Source organism: Triturus cristatus, chromosome 3_1 (assembly GCF_964204655.1).
Source record: "Triturus cristatus chromosome 3_1, aTriCri1.1, whole genome shotgun sequence".
Taxonomy (NCBI): Eukaryota; Metazoa; Chordata; class Amphibia; order Caudata; family Salamandridae; genus Triturus; species Triturus cristatus.
The window spans coordinates 246,793,989-246,814,418 of record NC_140583.1 but is presented as its reverse complement, the minus strand read 5'-3'; the positions used below and the strand labels follow the sequence as shown (position 1 = coordinate 246,814,418).

General features: G+C 49.3%; 1 protein-coding gene across 1 annotated transcript in view; it reads left to right on the top strand.

Annotated features, from left to right (window-relative positions):
- EDC3 (enhancer of mRNA decapping 3) overlaps positions 1–20,430 on the top strand; it is a 229,130-nt gene that overhangs the window by 36,512 nt on the left and 172,188 nt on the right. The window contains exons 2-3 of the mRNA XM_085643788.1: positions 316–516; positions 17,959–18,272. Coding sequence (XP_085499914.1) covers positions 353–516; positions 17,959–18,272 — 478 coding nt within the window. The 5' untranslated portion in view covers positions 316–352. The remainder of the gene's footprint in view (positions 1–315; positions 517–17,958; positions 18,273–20,430) is intronic.

The window sequence follows — 20,430 nt, the reverse complement described above, 5'->3', positions numbered from 1 at the left end:
CTTTTCAAGTGCTAAATACTTTATTTTCCGTGGGTGAGAAACATATATTTTATGCCTTCCTTATGAAAGCAACTAAAAATTGGTATGATTGGATTTATTGTGTTTGTTCCTCTGAGATGAGTGGGACATGTGTTACCTGATAACTGTGCTATACATGTGGTATATAATGCACAAATAAATCCAATCCAAAGAAGGACCTGTCACATAAGTGTTGCTGCGGGCTACATCCTTTTGTTTGTCGTTAATACCTTATATTAAAAAAGAGAGGAAATTAACTGCTAAATGAATGTTGCATAATTGTCCTTCCTTTTTCAGGCAGAATTTGCTCTTTACATAGTGGGCATTCCTCGGCATGGCTGCAGATTGGCTTGGGAGCATTGTGTCCATCAACTGTGGTGCCACTTTGGGGGTGTACCAAGGCAGGGTGTCTGCAGTGGACCAGCCAAACCAGACCATCTCCCTTACTCAGCCCTTTCACAATGGAGTTAAGTGCCTGATACCAGAGGTAACGTTTAGGTGAGTGCTGACTCTTGTCTCCTCCCTCATCTCCTTGCTTGAACATAGCGTTGCTATTGAACAGGGTAATTTATATCACAGAATGTGTGAGGTTTAAGTGTACTTGATATCACTGCTGTCCACGACTAGAAGCCACGTATCTTATTATCTTATAAGTAAAAAACTGCGATGAAGTCACCCTGCTTACTATCGTAGAGTATTGAACACTTTTGGTATATTTACCTGGTTAGATCTTAATTTCCACTATTCTGCCTTTATGGGATCTTTTAGTCCCAAACAAGATGGTGCATCTACTTGGTGATTTCATTGCTTGCGATAGCGTCACCTAATTGCCTGTATATCAGATTAAAATTTTTCTGCTAGCAAAACAAGGAATGCATAAAAAGTAAATTGGAATCGAGTGCAGTTGTTTAGCGAAAGCAAGAATTACATTGAAGACTGCTTAGGTTGGAAATGTGCATACAAAAGGGGATTATCCACCTAATTTTACAATCGGATTCTCCTTTTGTCAACAATGGCCTACAAGCACCCTGCTTGTTATTTCTTTTTAGAGCCACAGACGATATGATCTATAATTCAGTTGTTAGTTCCTCAAAGAAAGCCGCAGCTAATGGTCAGAATATTATGCAAGTGTTGCATTTGCAGCATAGTGCACATTGTAAAATGTTTGAGAACTGTAGATTTATTTTTGGTACACTAGTAATCATTTATTCAGTAAAAAAAAAAAGTACTCGTTATGAATCACAAATAGTTATTTTAATTATCTTTAATACAATTTAACTGGCAAAAAATGTATGCTGCAGTACCAATTCTCAGACACAAAAGAAACTGCTTCAGACGTAAATTTATGTTTGACTGTAACTCACCTTTGAACTCGACTTTCCCACATTTGTGGGCTACTGCAAAAACTTGGCTCGAAAGCAGAATCATAACTTCCCTTTCCAAGACTGTGGTTCCACACACTTATTACATAATGGTCAACTCTGTCACTTGTCCAAATCATGACATTGAACTTGTCATCCATCACTTTATTTAGTTAGCTACATGGTTGTCTCACAGCACAGTAACCCTAATAGTTTGTGCTGTATATATTCAAACTAAAAATATTTATGATAAGCATTTTATTTTCAATTATAAAATTATTTTATATCTTTCAGTAACGCTTGAAAAGTGAACGGGGTTAAATGGTATATTTAGAATTGAAAGCACGATTTGTATCATGAGATAGGAAGTGGCCCACAAGCATGCTTTACAGGGTGGAAGTAAACTCATGACTAGGGTGGTTTGAAATTCAAGTAATCTGCTCTCACGTAGTTATGCAAAATGTCAGCAAAATTACCTGTATTTCTGTGAACTGTCCATAAAATTATGCGGACTGTTAATCCTTCATTCAGTGGTATATTTAACTGCGCAATGCGTACCCTCATCACTTTGAGCCGAGAACCTATTTTGAGTTTTAAAAAAAAAAAGTGTAAAAAAAGCATCACAAACTTGCTTGCGATCTGTTTGTGTGCATTTGCTGTAAATGTTTACCATGAACGGCACATAATTATGCAAAGTGGCGTAATTATATAATTGTAGAAATTTTGCCAGATAACTTGAATTTCGGCCAGGCCTGATAATGACTACATTATGGAGGAGAGGATAAAGGTTCGCAGAAATATTTTGTGTGTATGCATCTGCTGAAAGACTTTGGGTTTTAAAGTCTCAATAGAACAAGTTTATTTGACTATTTTAGGCTCTATTGACTTGTTTTTTTAGCTCATTTACACAACTGCTTACTACTTCAAAGACGCATAGCCAATAGCTATATCTAAATGTAATCGTAATATCTGCTTATTGTCATGTTATGCGGCGGATATTAGATTGTAGCAAGCCGATCTAGCTAATATTAAGCATAGAATCCTGAGACCTTACGGTTAATTGCTTACATTATTTGATTCCGGCTCAGCAGGCAGTGTTGAGGGTCTAGAGCCTGCACTAGAAATGACGAAACCTTAGTTAACATGTTGTTTTACCTCATTTTGAATAGCTTACTTTTGCAGCTTGTTGGGCCTCATAGTGTTTAGAATACTGTTCACTCTTTCTGCACATTTCTGGGATTTCACTCAGACCCAATGTTGGTGCGGTCTAGAGTCATTCTGTTTGGTTAGCATTTTTTTTTTTTTTTTTAAATACTTTTTATTGGCATTTAAGAATAGAAGTATACATACATCATTTTTCGTGAAAATGGGTACGCTACAAGAGTGAACAAATAGACCAACATCCATATAGAGAGTGCGTATATGTCTAGGTCTGGGTGGAAGTGGTCTGTATGGTAGCAGATCATTGCCTGTATAAAAAACTGGGGAGGAGAACCAAACTGGGGGATGCCATGGAGTTCTGAGGGACGAGGTCTAGGCTATGTCCCAAATCTGCCATTGCCTATTCAGCTATATTCCTGCCTCCCATCTAGGGGGGGGTGGGCGTGTGCGTAGTCCGGGATGAGGAGCCATGGGGTGCATCAGGTGAGCAGGGGGGGGGGGGGAACTCCGCTGGCCCGGGGGTGGTGCGGGGGGACATGGGGGGGATCCCTCGCCGTGGAGACCCGGACCGCGTTAGGCGGTGCAGCGTCGGGGGTATTCCTGCCGGCTACCGGTGCAGGTGGGGTCTGAGATTGTCTGAATTGGTGTAGTAGGAGCGCCCATTCTAAAGAGATAGGGGTTTTACGGGTACCTTTGGCTTCCTCCTCCCGTATTGCATCTTCCTCCGCAGCAGCCCATTTAAGAACAGCCCCCACCCAAGCTGCAAGTGGAGGACCAGTGGGGGATCGCCAGTGCATTGCTATACAGTGTTTGGCCAGTAGGTGGGCCAGGAAGACGAAGCGCATCGACACCTTGTGTCGTTTTCTCCGCCCCAGGATACCCAGTGCGCATCCCTCCCAGGTAGTCAAATGGGTCAGCCCAGTGAGATCCCTGAGTGTTGAGTGGATCGAAGTCCAATAGTGCTGAATGCCCGGACAGGTCCAGAACATGTGAAGGAAGGCAGCATCCTGCGCCTGACAGCGAGGGCATAGAAATGTAGTGTCGGGATAAAAACGTTGCAGGCGCGCTGGCGTCAAATAGGCCCTATGGAGTACGTGAAATTGTATATTTTTAAAACGGGCATTCCTGGATACTTTTTTGGGGAATTCTATCGCTCTGTCCCATTCGCTGTCGTGAAATGGTCGTCCCGTCTCCTCCTCCCATAGGGCTCGGAGAGGCACCAGCAGTGGGGGTGTTAGGTCCCCAATTGATTTAGTCAACCATGTAATAAGGTGTCGACCCCGTCCCAGTTGTAAGAGTGTGTGAAGGACTGGGTGTGTGGGAGGCTCCCCTTGCGTGAGGTCAGAATATGGTCGAAAGTGGCTGAGGAGTTGACGGTGAAGCAGGAACTGGCCTGGGGGCAGATCGTATTCCTCCATGAGCTGTCGGTATGGCTTGAGTTGTCCCTCGTCAAATAGCATTTCCGCTTCGACAATGTCCCTCGCCGTCCACTCCCGAAGCATGACGGGTGTGAAAAAACCATCATTTCTGGGCCAGCCGACCAGCTGTAGTAATGGCGTGTATGGAGGGCAGCGCGGTGCCATGCGGTGGATACGTTGCACACACTTCCGGGCAACGTCCACCTGCAGGGAGTAGGTTCGCATGGGACGAGAACCCGGCAGAAGCAGGCGACGCAACTCGGGCAGGGGCACATGTCCCGTGACAGTGCATGTCTCAAGCAGGTATCGCTCCTCCGTCCAATATGAGAGCCATTGGAGCTGCGACGCCAGGAAGTAGGCTTCGAATGAAGGCGCCCCTTTGCCCCCCCTGCGTCGTGGACAGTCTTAGCTTGGCCAGCGCGATTCTGTGTCGTCCCTGCCCCCATATTAGAGAGCTGAGGAGCGTATCTAAATCTTTGAAGAAGGAGCGGGGGGAATCACTGGGAGATTGGTGAAGTAGTACAAAAGTCGCGGGACCAGTATCATCTTTGCCAGGGCTACCCGGCCGATCGGGGCCAACGGTAAACTCCGCCAGAACCCAATGGAGGATCGTATCCCTGCTAGTGCTCTCCGATGGTTCCCTTCAAAAATGTCGAGTGGGGAATGATATAATCGGATCCCGAGGTATCGGGGCCCCTCCGTCGCCCAGTGCAGTTTCCGGTCGCCGATCCAGACCTCCCGAGGTGGGGCGTCCGGGTGGAGGGGATAGACCATCGATTTGTCCCAGTTCACCCTCAGCCCCGAGGCCTCCGCGAACTCCGTCAGGGCGGTCTCAACGGCGGTGAGATCCGCCGTCACATCCCGTATATATATGAGAAGATCGTCCGCATACATAGAAACACAGTGTGTGACATCCGCCAGCGGGATACCCCAGGCCCACCCATCCCCACGGAGCCGGATGGCCAAGGGTTCTACCGCTAGCGCGAATAAGAGGGGCGAGAGGGGGCACCCCTGTCGCGTACCCCTGTGTATCGCAAATTCCGGGGAGATATAGCGACCGAGGCGGATCCGGGATGTAAGATTGGTGTAGAGTAGGCGAGTATAGGCTATGAGCTTGGGGACGAGACCAGCCCGCCCCAGGACTGCAAATAGGAATTGCCACGTTAGGGTGTCGAACGCCTTTTCAATGTCCAAGATCAGACACGCCGCGTGCGGAAAGCGATCCCCAATCTGATCCTGAATGTGAAAGAGGCGCCGAATATTATGAGAGGTTGTCCTCCCTGGAACGAAACCGCACTGGTCCGGGTGTACTAACTGGCATATGATTTGAGAGTATCTGTCCGCCAAAATTTTTCCCAGGATTTTACAGTCCGCTGTGAGCAGCGTGATGGGCCGGTAGGAGGCGAGGAGTTGAGGGTCTCGGTCGGGTTTCGGAAACGTCACGATCACCGATGCTCTCATAGAGCCGGGCAGTTCGCCGAGTCTAAGCGCCGAGTCCAATACTGCTGACAGACAAGAGGTCAACTGTGGGGCAAAAGTGGCGTAATATTCAAGTGGGAGCCCGTCTAGGCCAGGGGCCTTGCCGCGGGCCAGTGCTCGTACCGCACTTGTAATCTCTGTTGTTGTTATCTTTGCGTCCAACCCCTTACGGTCTACAGCGACAATTCGGGGAAGGGGAAGAGGGTCGAGGAAGTGGTCGATGGCCCCGGGGTCGAGAGACTGGGGAACAGTGTAGACTGCCGAGTAATGGTGATAGAACGCCTGGAGGATCTCATCCTGAGATTGCACCAGGGTACCCTGGGGATTTATGATTGCAGTAATAGGCCGGATTTCAGTATCTTGCTTAGCAAGCCATGCCAGGAGTGTGCCCGACTTATCGCGGTCCCGATTCATTCGGTTTGCGTATGCCCGAAAATTGTGACAACGCAAGTCCACGCACGCCACCTGGTACTCCGATTTGGCGTGGGCGACCTGAGCTACCGTCGCCACTGATTGATCTGCGGCCTTAGTGGCCGTAGCCAGTTGCTGCTCCGCCTTCTCTAGGGCTTGCTCCAGGGTGTGTCGCACCCCGGTTCTGTACCGAATGCATTCTCCCCTGGCCACTACCTTGAAACCATCCCACTCGACTAGGGTTGACGACGCGGTCCCCGCATTATGCGTAAAGTAGTCCTGGATGCTACGTTGGTGGTCATGTGTAAAGGTCTGGTCCGTGAGACATTCCCGTGTCAGTCGCCACGTAGGAACAGGGGGGCGCGGGGGCCGCCACTGGAGGCTGAGAAGATGCGCATCATGGTCGGAGACGACTCTACCCAGATAATCCGAGTGGCATATTTGCGGGAAAAACGCTGCAGTGCATAAGAATCGGTCAAGGCGGACTTGTAAATTATGAGGAATGGAGTGGAAAGTAAATGCGGGTCTGGGGATGGTGCAGCCTCCATGCGTCCGTGAGGGACCAGTGTGCGGCTCACGCTTTAAAGCGGTCTATTTGTCTATAGGTGGGAGAGTGTGGGAGTGGAGGGTGTGAGCGGTCCAGCACTGGGTCCAGGATACAGTTGTAGTCCCCTCCTAATAGCCAGGGCACCTGTGTGAATTGAGCCAACGAGATTGTGAGTCGGTCCCAGAATTTATCCTGGTCAACATTCGGGGCGTATATACTGCCTAAGAGGACAGCCCTCCCGTCTAAGAGACCTTCTAGTAGGACGTACCTGCCCTCGTCTTCCACCACCCGTCTCAGTTCCCGAAAAGGGGTTCCCGGGCGAATCCATATCAGTGCCCCTCTGGCAAACGATGAGTAGGTCGTGGCGCAGACGAGTCCGCGCCATTTTACTCGTAGTTTGCCGACTTCGGTTGCATTAAGGTGGGTTTCTTGTAAGCAGAGGATAGATGCCTTCTGTCGTTTCGCATAGGCGTATATCGCGTAGCGCTTACGTGGGGTATGTAGACCACGTGTGTTGAGTGTGAGTACATTAATGTCTGCGCTAGTTGTCAGTTGTGCCATAGATGGTCGGTTCTGTGTGGGGACGGGGTGTGGTGCCCCTTAGAGAAATCGAACAGTGGGCCCTCAGAGACGTGCTGCGTTGGAAGGGGGCAGGCGGCCTGGAAGCCTGGAAAACGGATGTACTGTGGTGTGAAACTCCATGGCGAAGTGGGACATATGCAAACCGGGGTGTGAACAACGTGTGGGGATGCGGGAAACTGTCCCAATACTCAGGACTCATCGTGCGGGTAACGATGTGTCCAAACTACCTCCCGTAACACTAAAGGGGGGAGAACTGCTTTATATGAGAGGGGGCGGCGATGTGCTAGTGCGGGGCCGCACGCTGAGTGGGCATGTAGTAGGATCTGGAGCAGAGTGACTGTCCCTGCGGGCGCCATATCATGGGCGCCGGGTGCGCATCACAGGTAAGGATACCAAGAGTCCGTGTGTCTGCGTTGCCTCAGGAGAGAGGAGGAGAGGGCGGCCCATCCAATAGTCCATCTGCAGTCTGCGGAGTGGCGTCGGGGGGTGCCGTCTGGTCCACCCCCGAGACGGTGCTGTCGCTGTCGTTTTCGCCTTCGGAGGAGAACAGGTGCGGAGGTCGATAGATAGAGTCTGAAGGTTGTGTGGTGCGCAGGTCGATCACCGCTTGTAGAGCCTCCCGTCTTTCTCGCATAATCTGTTCTAGATCCGGCGAATCGTGGGCGCCCTGCGTTGGTCGGGACTCGATATTACGGAGCTTCTTGGGCCGCTCCCGGGCGTGGAAAGTTTTGAGAGGGGATCTCCTCTGGGGGCGAGGATCGGACGCCCGCGAGCAGTGCTGATCTGCCCAGTCTTGTGCGGCCTCCACGGATGTGAAGAAGAGGGAGGATCCTTTATAGATAATCTTGAGGCGGGCCGGGAAGAGCAACGCATATTAGATCTTATTGTCCCGCAGCCTCCGCTTTACGTCCAGGAAGGAAGATCTCTGTTGTTGCACCGCTCGAGCATAGTCCGGGAAGATCATGATGTGGCTGTTGTCTACTCGCAACGGTGCGGCCAGTCGCGCCGCCCGAAGCACCGCATCTCTATCCCGGAAGTGCAGGAACTTGGCGAGAAATGGTCGAGGAGACGTGCCGGGCGGGGGCTTTCGGGCCGGCACTCGGTGAGCCTGTTCTATGGAGAAGAATGGTGTGCGGTCTGCGGGCGGGGTAAACGACTTCAGCCACGTGTCCATATATGCAATGGGGTCGGCACCTTCGACTCCCTCTGGCAGACCCAGCACCCGGATGTTGCAGCGTCTTGAGCGGCCCTCCAAATCCTGCGCGTGTTCTTCCACCGCAGCTAGAGGAGTAAGGACCCCCTGGAGCGTCTGCTGTTGCTCTTTTAGTATGGGATGTATGTCCGCAATTGTCCGCTCCTCCGTACGCACCCGGTCCGCCAATTTCCGGTGGTCATCGCGGAGGAGATTGACATCCGTCGCCAGGGTACCAAGGAGTTCTTCCATAGACAGATGGGATAGTTCAATGGCGGCGAGGACCTTATCCAGCTTGTCCGAGATCGATAAGTCCATGGAGGCCACCGTGTTGGGGGACCACGTCGAGGTCCGGGGCATGTTCTCCGGGGCCGTCTCTGGGATCACTTGGTGCTGCGCGGGTTTTGACTTCCCCATCGTGAGTCCACACGGTCCGGACGAGTCGGTAGTGTCCGCCGGGTCGCAGGAGCCCCAGCGACGCAAGGGATCCACGGAAGGGCGGAAGGCGCGGCCGCGCTGTCTCACGGGTGGAGCCGCCCAGGGAAGTCGCCGTCCGGGCCGGCCCGCCAAGGTCCCCCCGTGGACTAAGCCCAGGAATCGTCCACACCAGTCACCAGGTGCCACTTTCAGGGCGCTCCCAGCACCAATCCACCCCTCGCGGGGTCTCCACCGGCGACTGACGCCACGGGGAATCCTCCGCGGCCGCCTCAAGGTCAAGGGGGGGAGTGTATGCACCGTCCTCGTGGCCCCTGGGCAAGCCCCAGTCCTTCTCGGGGTCTACTGTCGAGGCGAGGTCATCGATGTCCCTCGGCGACTCGTGGCAGGATAGGCGGTCAATAGGTCCGGCGAGGGCACAGCAGCTCCCGCAGGCGGCACCCAGAAGGCCGTCACTTCAGTAGGCACAAGGAGCTAGGCCTCACCGGCTGCATGGAAAGGGATGCGATGTCCCGTGGGTGGCCATTTTAGGGTCAGGCAATCGCTGATCTGGTCGGTTGAATGCCTCCAGGTCCTGCCGTCCGCAACGAAGCCCAGCACCCCCTCAGCTCCCTCCAGCGCCAGTCACATGGAGTACCTTAGGTGCGCGGGGACCGCCCCAGGGTCCGACTCCGGGTCCCAGTGGGCTCTGTGTACTCAAGATGGCGGGTGTGCTCGGGCCAGCAAAGCCCCTCCGCCCTCCGGTGCTCCCCACATCGCTATCCGGGAGTCCGCTCCCTGTTCACATTCCCCGAGTGTCGGCGCGATCAGGGTGAGACGCGTTGTTGGCTTCTCTGTCTCCCCTCACGGCATCCCCCGCTTCATGCAAAGAGCTCCGCCGCCATCTTACGGCTGAAGATGCGGCGCCGGCGGCAGCTGTCGGGCCGATGCCCGTCCGGAGGGCTAGGAGTGCGCCCAGGCGTCCACTGTCTTCCCGCTGTAATGCAGCCCCCCTCCGATGCCCCCCGCATCGATCAGCACCCGGCAGGACACTCCATATAGCTGCCGAGAGGCGCCCAGTCGCGGAGCCTCAGCAAAGCCGATCCACCATCGTGGCTCGCTTAGCCACGCCCCTTCTGTTTGGTTAGCATGATCGGTATTAGATAACTGAAGGTTAGTATTGATTGAGTGGAATGAATAAACCAGAGCTTACCTGTAACATTTGTGGTGGACTTGGGGTAGGCTTGCATGAGCCATAGCAAATTTCAGTTTATTTCATTCATGAAGTGTAGGAAGCTGGCTCCGTTTAGACTATACCAAAGTGAGGTATGGTGCACAGAGTCCAGTGGATCCCAAAGGTAGGCAGAGGTAAAGTTAGATAGCACCTCACTCTCTATTTGTGGTAGTGTGGTCGAGCAGTAAGGCAGTATCAGAGGACAGTGTTAAGCATTTGTTGTACACACTCAGTCAGCAAATGAATTCACACACTCAAAGACTGAACTTCAGACCAATTGGTTTTTGTATAAAAATATTCTTTAAGTTATTTTATTGCCTAGAACCAAGCAAGCCTGGCATAGGTAAGTTGATAAATACTTTTCAGTAAATATACAGTTTGAAATGCAATTATACGTTACTTTTTAGATTACTTTCTACTCTGTGAAATATGCCTAGATATCACACTGGGACATTTCCTAGAGAAGAGGTAAGTAAAGTCAGTTTTGCACAATTGTTTTTCCAGGTTTCCATACAAATCAACTCCACACTTACAACATTTTTCAGAAAAAAACAGTCAATGGATTCCTATGGAGAGAAATTAAGTTAACGGTTACCAGGTAAGTAATCGGTCTGTGGAGTTGAACTTCTGGGGTTAGAACAAGGGTTCCCCCAGGGTCAAGGATACAGTCTAGTTACACCCTCAGCGGCACTAGGGTGGCCAGGTGCAGAGTGCTGAGGCCCAATATTATCCAATGGGGGTTAGGTGGCCTCCGGTTGGTGGCTGCTGGCAAGCAGGCCACTGGGTTGTGGGAGCAAAACTCCTGGACTTTAGCTCAGGGCAAATGGGGAAACAAAGTAGCACCAAAGGTGCACCCTCATCGGCACAAAAGCGGCCGGGTGCATGGTGCTGTTTCGACGTCGGGTGCCCTGTTGGTTTCAATGGGGAACCTCCGCTTTGCAAAGGCACTGCAGGCTCGGGGACGAAGGCCTTCTGGCTGTGACCACCACTTCGAGAGGTAAGTTGGGAAGTTATGGGTTGGTTAGGCACAGTTGGTTTGGGCACACTAGGCCGTGGGGTGTCGGGTGCTGGGGTGCCTTTTGGGGTCGGATATTCTTCCCAGCTCCTGGTCGTGGTTGGGGGTACCTTCTGGATATAGGCTGCAGGCATCGGCTGGAGGCTTGAGGCAGGTGAGGGGGTCACCGTATTTCGGGTCAGGGTCGCCGGGGTGATCTCCTCGTGGTGTTTGCCCGCTCGGGCCATGGACTGCGAGTGCAGAGTGGGGTGGATTCGCGGTGTATGGCCGGACCCAGAGGTTGCAGATGAACAAATCAGGTGTTCACGGGAGACAAAGTCTTTGGAGTTGAAGGCAGGCAGGTCCTCTGGGGCTTTTGAGGTTGCTGGCTGTAGGACACACCGGGATTTCGCAGGAGCAGCTTCGAGGGGGAGACAGGCCGGTAGGGCTGGGGCCAAGTCAGTGGGCATCTTCCTCTTGTTAGCTGCTGCACAGCTGTTCGGTCCTTCTTCTAGTAGTTTCTTCTTGTCTTTGGAAGCAAGGTTCAGGGGTGCCCCTAAATACTAGATTTAGGGGCGTTGCAGGTAGGTAAAAGGCAGGGACCAATGGGGCTCTTCCCTGGGGTGGCTCCAACCCTATTATGTCACCCTCCAGTGAGATGGGGGCATGGGCCTGTCCCTGGTTGGCTGAGTCCCCCCATCTTCAAGATGGCATGGACTGAGAGTTGTGCTTCACCTCGCCTCCCCCACCTGAGGGGTGGAGTTGGCAGATGTAGGCACACCTCTCCTTCACTTTTTTTTCCCACCGGTTCTCCCGTCCAAACTGGGGGTCAGAACCAGTGGGGACCAGTTGCTGAGAGTAGCAAGTGGCCTAGGGAAGCTCACAAAGGCGGCAAGCCTTTGCAGCTTCTCCTTCGTGAACCCTGCCCATCCTGGGGAAGGAGGCTTGGCACCTTGTCCCAGGATGTGCATTGTTTCAGGCCCCAAAGAGCTGCAGGCTCTCGACCCAGGGGGTCCAGAAACATGTCTGGTGGTGGCAGCCTGGACACTAGTGGTAGGTTAGTTTTCAGGGGTCATCTCTAAGATGCCTTCTGTGTGCATTTTCATTAAATCCCACACTGGCATCAGTGTGGGTTTAATGTGCTGAGAAGTTTGATACCAAACTTCTCAGTTTTCAGTGTAGCCATTATGGTGCCGTGGAGTTCGTAATGACTAACTCCCAGCACCATATACTCTTAATGGCAGCACTGCACTTAAATGTCTAAGAATTGACTTAGACACTGTAGGAGTACAGGGCTCATGCACCTGTACCCTTACCACTGGTATAGTGCACCCAGCTAGAGGGGTGACTGATATATGCCAGGGCAGTGGGTTGTAGGAATGGCACACAGGGATGTGTGCCATGTCCACTCATCACTTTGTTCTGCCCCAAGACACGCAGCCTGCAAAGGCAGTGTGTGTCAGAGTACAGGGCCTCTAAGGGTGGCACAATAAGTGCTGCAGCCTTAAGAGGCCTTTTCTGGTCACAGTGCCCTGGGTACCTATGGTACCTTTTACAAGGGACTGACATGTGGCCAGAGAGGTGCCAATTGGATATTGCATCAGTACAGTTTAGGGAAAGAACACAGTCCCTGGGTACCTATGTTACCATTTACCAGGGGCTGACCTGTGGCCACAGATGCCAATTGGGTTAGGGCTTCAATGCAGTTTTATGGAAAGAACATAGGCCCTGGGTACCTGATTAGCAGGAGCCCAGCGCACACTCGGTCAAAGTACATCAGCAATTCAGCAAAATGTGGGGGCAACCATGCAGAAAGAGGGCACTTTCTCACATGAAGTGTGAATGCTTGCCTGTTAAATTGTATTGTTTAGAAGCCTTCCATTGCAACTTATAATGGCTTTTATTTCTGTCTTCCCGAGGGTGCAGAATGGTTTGACAAATTGGCTCTTTTGGCTCATTGGGGCATGATTGCATGATTAAGTGGTGGGGTGAAATGTAAAACTACCGAAGAATAACGTATATAACAAACCAATGGAAAAACATATGAAGAACGTTTGCAGTTTGAAAAAGAGGGTGTTTTTTGACTGCCACAGTAGAGAATAGTTAAGTTGTTTAGTTCTAAGTCGTTCAGTTGCCAGTGATGGCTCTTTCTGCTGTGCTCCTGAGGGTGCAAGACAATTTGACAAATTTGTTATTTTGGCTCAGTTGGGAATAATTGCAGGAGTTGGTGGGGTGCAATGTTTTATAGCAAATCTAATGGTTTAGGTGCCATGTTGTGAATGTGAGATGTCCAACGTGTTCTGTCGCACTGTGAAATAAATGTTTATCTGGACTGGTGGGGTACATTACTATCAAATTTTTCTGTTCCTTATCATTTTAGTCTCTACAACACAGTGCTGTGTTAAACATCAAATCTACATTTATTGATTGTTGTATTATCATTTTATACTAAAATGAATGCTTAATCACACTGTTATGCATAAATCTATAGGTGGCTGGGTCATTACCAGCTCTTTACCAGCTCTTTTGCATAGGGAAAGGACAGATGGTCAAAGTTAGAAGTACTAGCATTCCATCAAGGTCCAGGGCTGCAGTTCTGTGAACCATGGCCTGGGGTTTAGTGCAAAAATTCTATTTTGATGGCTCGTGCAACTACAGCACCATAGTAAGTTCTGGTACTGATGTGTCCTTGCGTGCTCCCTACTCGGGCCATCGGAAATTAAGTTAATTTGAGTTCCTAGACAGTGTCTACTTAAAAATTTCATTTATCTGAGAAAGACCAAGGATGCGGCCATCATGCTATAGAAGTTAGTGAATATTGCTTTATAGTGTTGGTGGTTAATAGATTTGATTTGAGGTATCTGTACGTGTTGGTAAGGAGCTGTGAGTTGAATTGTGATTGGGTATCTCACATCTGCAAGATGTTTTGGAAGAGGATGGAAAGAAGTCTTTGGTTTCTTGGCTAAGTTTCTGTGGGTAGGGCAGAAAGGAGTGGGAATAGGAGAATATTCCCTAGCGTTACCTCTATGGATTAGGTAAAGTCAACTTTATAATTAAAATGCTAAGGCCACAGCCTTTTGGCACATCAGAAGACTCGTGCAGTGAAGTATAAAATCACCAATTAATAAAGTATAAAACAAATCAATCTGTAAAGAGTTGAAGAATGTTTGCAGTTTGACAGGGAAAGTGCTGTGAAAGATTAAGTAATAGCTCAGGAATTGATGAGGGTGTTTCTTGACTTCTAAAGGTCCTAATTAAGAGACCTCGGTGACTTTTGATGCATCATAGGAAGAAACAAATTGAACAGTTTTGCCGGTACTCTGTTTCTTACCCTTTTTCCATCTTACCTAATTTGTATCACAGTGACTCTGTAGATGTAGGTTTCCATTGGAAAGGCTTGTTTTGGTTTGCTAATCACTTTGGCATTATTTGATGAAATTTGGAACCCACTCATTGCATCTCACCAAGATTTGATGTGTGAATTTTCCTGCAGATTCATGGAGGGGGAAAAAATTAAGAATGTTCCATTTTTGTTCTCGGTAGAATTTGTTCTCGTCCCCATTGCTTAAACTGCTAGATGAAATTACAAAAGACTTAGCATGAAACTGGAACTTTATTCAGAATAGGTACCTTTTGCGCTTTAGTGTAAATCTATTTAGTATTTTTTGAGGTATAAAAAAAATGTGCTGGCTGGAATCTTAAGGATTAAATTATATCACTACCATGGCAGTTATTTTTTTTTCTCTGCACACAGTTTCAGACATTTATTATGTTTAGCCTATGCATAGTATGTTACCTATTTGCAGATCTGTTGTGGGGAGGAAGGATAAAAAAAAGTGTTAATTTGCTGATGACTTTGGCGTAATTTGACAAATCTATATTTATAATCTATATTTATATAAAGAAGACTGAAGCCCAAAACCCCCCTGTGGTTGAGTACGAGTGTTAGATGCAATATTGTCCCTGCAGGGGTTTAGAAAATAGGATCTTATTGGCCTTTCCGCACTAGATGATGTGTGAGACGCTACACATGGTATGACACAGTTTGCTTACTACCTTAGAGATAAATATGACCTGGCATGCTCAAAAATCTTTAAATATTATCAGCTGAGACATGCCCTGTTAGTGAGAATAGCCCCAGACGAGGAAACTATGGAAGAGTGCCCCCCACTTTTCCTTGAGAGACGGTTACTGGATGGCCATATGGTGGCAAAAACAATTCCTCTTACCTAAAGGCTTCTCCTAAATAATACACGGGGGAGTTAACTCACTTAAGGGAAAAATGGCAGTCGGACTTAGGGGATCTAGAGGATGATGAATATCAGGAGGTACTGCAGTTTCCTAGTAAGGAAGCCATAAAGGTGCAGTTTTGTCTGATTCAGTTTGAAGTTCTCTGCGGAATATTTTATACTATGGTACTCTTGCATAAGATTGGTAGAGCCACAGATGATGCGTTCCTCCGTTCTTTTGGCCAGCGGTGTTCACTTCTGCACACACTGTGGGACTGTCCCATGTTACTTACGTTTTGGGAGGGGGTGTGAACTCAAATTGAAATGGCCATTGGGATGCCCATAACAAGTTAGACCCCATAGAGGGTGTTCTGAATATGGGGGGTTTCTGACCATGCATCCTATCAGAAGATATTGGGGAACCATGGATTTCTGCTGGCAAAAAGAAATTGGGGAGTACGGTGAGCCCACAGCTGCAGGACTTGGACCTGGAAATGGAAGGATGGATGCTGTGTTGGTAAGAAATTAGTGTGCGATAACCAGGGCTGGCCAAAGAAAGTGTGGGGTGGCTGGTCTGTGGGACAGCAGGGACTGGGAGCCGTGGCAACTCGCATCTGGCCTCTGGTTTTCCCGGCCGAGTGTAGGTGAAATGGTAACCGAGAACCTGGTACTGACTCCCTCCGCATTATGCTCTAGTGCGAGACATTATCCTTCAACAGAAATTAACTTGTGTGCTAACTTCCAGGGTTGTTGGGGGAGGGTTGGGGGTGGAAGGACTGGGTATCACTGCGGTGTTTTTCTAAGTTGCTTATTTGTGTATGCTCTTTAACTATAAATAAAATGTCATTAAAAATAAAACTTAAAAAAAGAATAGATTGCTTATAAAACCCAATGGCTGCAAAGAAGAAACCATGGCCATAAGCTGTCTGAAGGACCCAAGCAATCCCTTAATCTTTTTCCACTCCTTTTTCAACAAGCTGAGCCACCCACTCACAGTTGGGGGAAAATGGAAATCCTTACCCAAGACGACTCCAGGTGTATTGCTGGTCGAGCTCCCTCCTTGTTCTATTGGCCACCCTAAAAATCCTCTAGCTTTAATCTCTTCTCACGGACTGTTGGGCCTTATTCATAGAAGAAAACGTGGTAATAAGCTTGCGGAATTATTTTTATGAAGGGGGCCCCCAAAGAGACTTCCTTCTGCACTGGCCTGCCTCTGAGATTGCAAATTTGCCCGGCTTGGGGGTAATTTGTATTAGGGAAGAACTGTGTCTTTCACTTGACGGGGCACAATTATATTGCTGGACAGAGCATTAAGGGTCATTTTACACCATTAGGTTCAAAGAATTTGGAAGGACCCATATCTTCCTCGATTGGGTTAGGGGCGTTGTTCAAATTTTCTCGGTGGCTTATGAAAAAAGTTGTTTACCAAGAGACTCTAGAACTGATGAGACTGCTCTCTGTACGGATGCATGTAGAGCATCCACTAGGTTTCCACCTATTGGTTGGAATTACTGTTACTCATTTACCTCATCAAGGAACAATATAATTTAGCACCTATGATGTTGGTCGGGTGTAAAACTTTATTTATATTGGCACAAGTACCAATTGAAACTTCATGTTCCTTAGGGCTACTCATCTTAGGCCTAGAAAGACTGTAAAAAACCCAACTCACCCTTTGATATGTTAGGCTATTTCAGATGCAACCAGTCGATTAAAGCATAGCAATGCTGCGCTTCACCTGTTTGTTTAAATGATTGGGGAAGTGTTATAGATTTTTCAGAGCTAAAGCAGAATTGTTATGCATTAAGACTGGTGCTGTGACCTCTGGCTGTTATGCAACTCTCTCTCTATTTCCTGCAGGGATCCTGAACATTGAAACCACTGGGAGCGAGTATCAACAGAGCGATGAGGCACATACAGTGCCCCTGGCCTGGCAGAAGAATAACCATGCTGTCAACTTCCATGGCTCCAATACCACTATTAAGAAAAGTGCGTGGAGCGGGAGCCAGCAAACCACCCTGCGTTAAATGCGCACATGATACCAACAATTGAAATGTCTAAACACCACAAGCCTCAAAGGAATAGCATTCTTACAGAACAAAGAGTGACAAATCATATGTAGCACTTCTCAAGAAAAATTATAGCCGCGAAGAAACAGGAAATGCTTTTTCGTCGAGGACTGTTGTATATGAAGTGCTGTACTGTGACAGGACAATTGATTTTGCCTTTTTTCAGGCTCATTGAGGACATGTAAACCTTGACTATCTTTTGATTTTGTTTATTATTATAGGCTGCTTATCAGAAATAAAGTAATGCATAAAACATACCTCCAGTCCTAACATAAAACCTTCTTTCGACGATCCACATGGCTTGACAGGGGTTAGGCCACCTGTCCAGTGGATAAAATAAACATAAAAACTTGTTGTCATTGACCCCAAACTGTGTCCTGATCATCAGGCACTAGGAAATACTCACCCCTGGTGTATGTAACATGACCTCTAAATTCAGCTTTCTGGCAGTAAATCGCACTAGACAAACTCTGTTACTCCATTAAGTCTTACTACTACTTAGATTTGGAGAATTCCAGGCAGGCATTCTCACCAGAACTGAACAGTTGTACATTAATCTAAGCGTCGCGCTGGTAATGACAAAGGTTGGATTGCTGATTTATTTTAATGTACCTACAGCAAACCATAGTAGCGGTTCCTGGACTTCAGGGCTTTTTGAGGAGATCATAGGAGTAGTACATTACCAGATAAATCTAGCTGCTAGATACCCTGGTCCCCTCGTCTAGTTAAGTGTTTTATTCAGGTTGTATCAAATAAAATATATGGTCCAACTGTAAAAATATTAAGGTGAAGTGTTTTCATACCCACTGTATATTTAATTAGTTGATGAACTTCTTTCTTCTTGTTTAGGGCTGGAGACATAACGGAGTTGAAAATTCTGGAGATCCCGAGTGCCAAGGATAATCGTAGGTTTGTTGACCCTCAGCAGATAGATCAGATTACCTCTGCTGTCACGTTTCCAGCAGGCACCAACCAGAATGGTGTGAGCAAGTTGCCAAAGAAGCCTACCACTTCAAGCAGTGCCCCTCAGAGCATCCCCCGGATGGTTGACATAAGGAGCCAGGATTTGATTAACTCCCCTCAGCAAGGCTCGCACAGCTACGTGGAGCGACAACTCGAGTCCTTGAATTCATCCAAAGCTTTCAGACGAAGACACAACTCTTGTGAGTATTTAGGAAAAGTTGGCATTCTTTCCCATTTCTTTTTTACCTGAGTTTGAGGGTGAAGGCGTTAGTGTCTGACCTTTAGTCATACACTCGGATCAGTATTACCTGTAGGAATCACAGTGCATGACCTGAACCTTTGTTCTCTGGCTCTGGCATTTAGCCATGCCTCCTGTATGGTGAATGCTCAGCTTTCATGTCCTTACAGTACTGGCAGTGGAATAGCATGCAAGTGTTTTGATGGATACTCCTAACTCCAGATTTTTCTCCTTTGTAGGTCTCGCCTAGTGTTGCTGCGCGCATGCGCAGCTCGCTCGGCGAGATTTATTGTAAATGAGGAGTTTGAGAAAATGGCTTGAAGTCCCGCCCCTCATTTCCATTGGCTTACGTCACCGTTTATGTTAAACGGTGGGCTGCCATTGGAAATAAGCTTTCTGGGGTGCCTCCTTTTCGCTTTTTTGTTCTGGCCCACCCGGACTGGCTCGCCTGCTTTCCGTGTGTCGCAAATGCTTTTCTTATCTTTACAGGGCATCACATGTACTGCACACTCCAGGCTTCCTGCAACCACGCTGCCTTCACGCCTAAAGCAGGCGCCAGTCTGCTCTGTCATTGGTTAGCGACTTTTGATTTTGTTGTCCGCACGCTGTCTCCTCTTCTCCGCACCTTAGCCTCACCTCCTTGGGTTTCTTGGGACAAGGATGAGGTCTAACTCGCGTGCTGAGGGCACGGTTATTGCTTATTTTCAGCTTGGCTGGGGTGGGCACTGCGTGCCGGGAGTTAAATTTTGAAATTAAATTGGAGGTGGAGGCCGACTGCTCAATGGTTAGCGCCGCGGGCGGCGCCGGAAGCATGGCGCTCGGCTGCCATGCAACAAAGCTGATCGCACCTGCTGCATGGCTGGCCCGCCTGCGCTGTGTGGCAGAATAATTTTATGGGTGCCGGCAAATACTTATTTCGGAGCTGGTAGCTTGGCCAGGACGAGTGAGAGTGCTGCAGCCAGTGACGTCATATCACCGAGTTAAGAAACATTGAATGTGGGGGGTACAGGCAATCGACAGACTCGTGGCTACTTCTCTCTTCGCAGCTGTCAGGACGGATTTTGGCTTCCTTGCTCGGCGCTGCAGTGCAAGTGCGTTTTTCCTTCTGCTTTGCATGCTTCTTGGTTAAGCTGGTGTACGAGGGGGCAGAGCTCGGAAGCAGCCGAGGGCCGTCTCCATTTCACAGACAGAGCCCCACATCGGATGATTTCTTGATGTTTGTGATCGCCGGACTGGCATCTGTTGTTTGCAGTTCAATGGACTGTCTTTTCAGAGGGGCCGGCTGAACGTGTGCTGCCCCCAGAGGGGTGGTGCGCGGAGCCCCATGCATCTCCGGGTTCTTGCCCCGAGGAGGACTAGGGAGCCAGGCAAGAACCCGGGGTCGGGCAAGGAAGGAGCAACTCCGGATCCTTGTCACATGTTACAGTCCAGACGATCCATTCTGGTCCGGCGCCTTTGGAGAAGCCGAGTGCTGAAGCTGGGGGAGCATTGGGCCGGGGGGGGCGGGGGAGGGGGTGTCATGGGGGCTGCTCTGCGAGCCCCGGGGCCAGGCACAGTTCCGTTGCTGGGACCGACGTGGGGCACAATGCAGGTACTGTTGGGATCTCTTGAGGCCATCCTGAAAGCCCCACAGAGACTCCTCGGGGTTGGACTTGGGACACCTCTGAAACGGACAATGGAAAACATCTGTGATCTCAGAGGGGGCTGGACCAAGGCACAGCAACTAGCCTGGAGGACTTGGACAGGACGGTAACCTGCTGCCTCTTCCAGGACAACTTTCCCTGGAGCCCTCGCACCCCAGCATCCCCCCCAGTCTCCCGCCATGGGATCCTCAACATCCCCTGTTCTGCCCGACCCCAAACTTAAAGCAGTCACCTACTCACTTCTCAAGCGCTTACAGACCCTCGAGGCGCTCCTGGAGGCAGTGGAATCCAAAGGTGCTATGGTGGGGGGCTGTGTCCCACTGTCCCCTCGCTTGGCCAAACTATGGATGGGCGGCTTGCCCGCATTCTCCCAGTGGCTACTCTGCAAGCTTTTCCGCAGGCCAGATCTTCAGCACCCTGCCGAGCTCAACGCGCTATTGGGCTGTCAAAATTTCGTGAGGTCGGAGGACCGTGCCT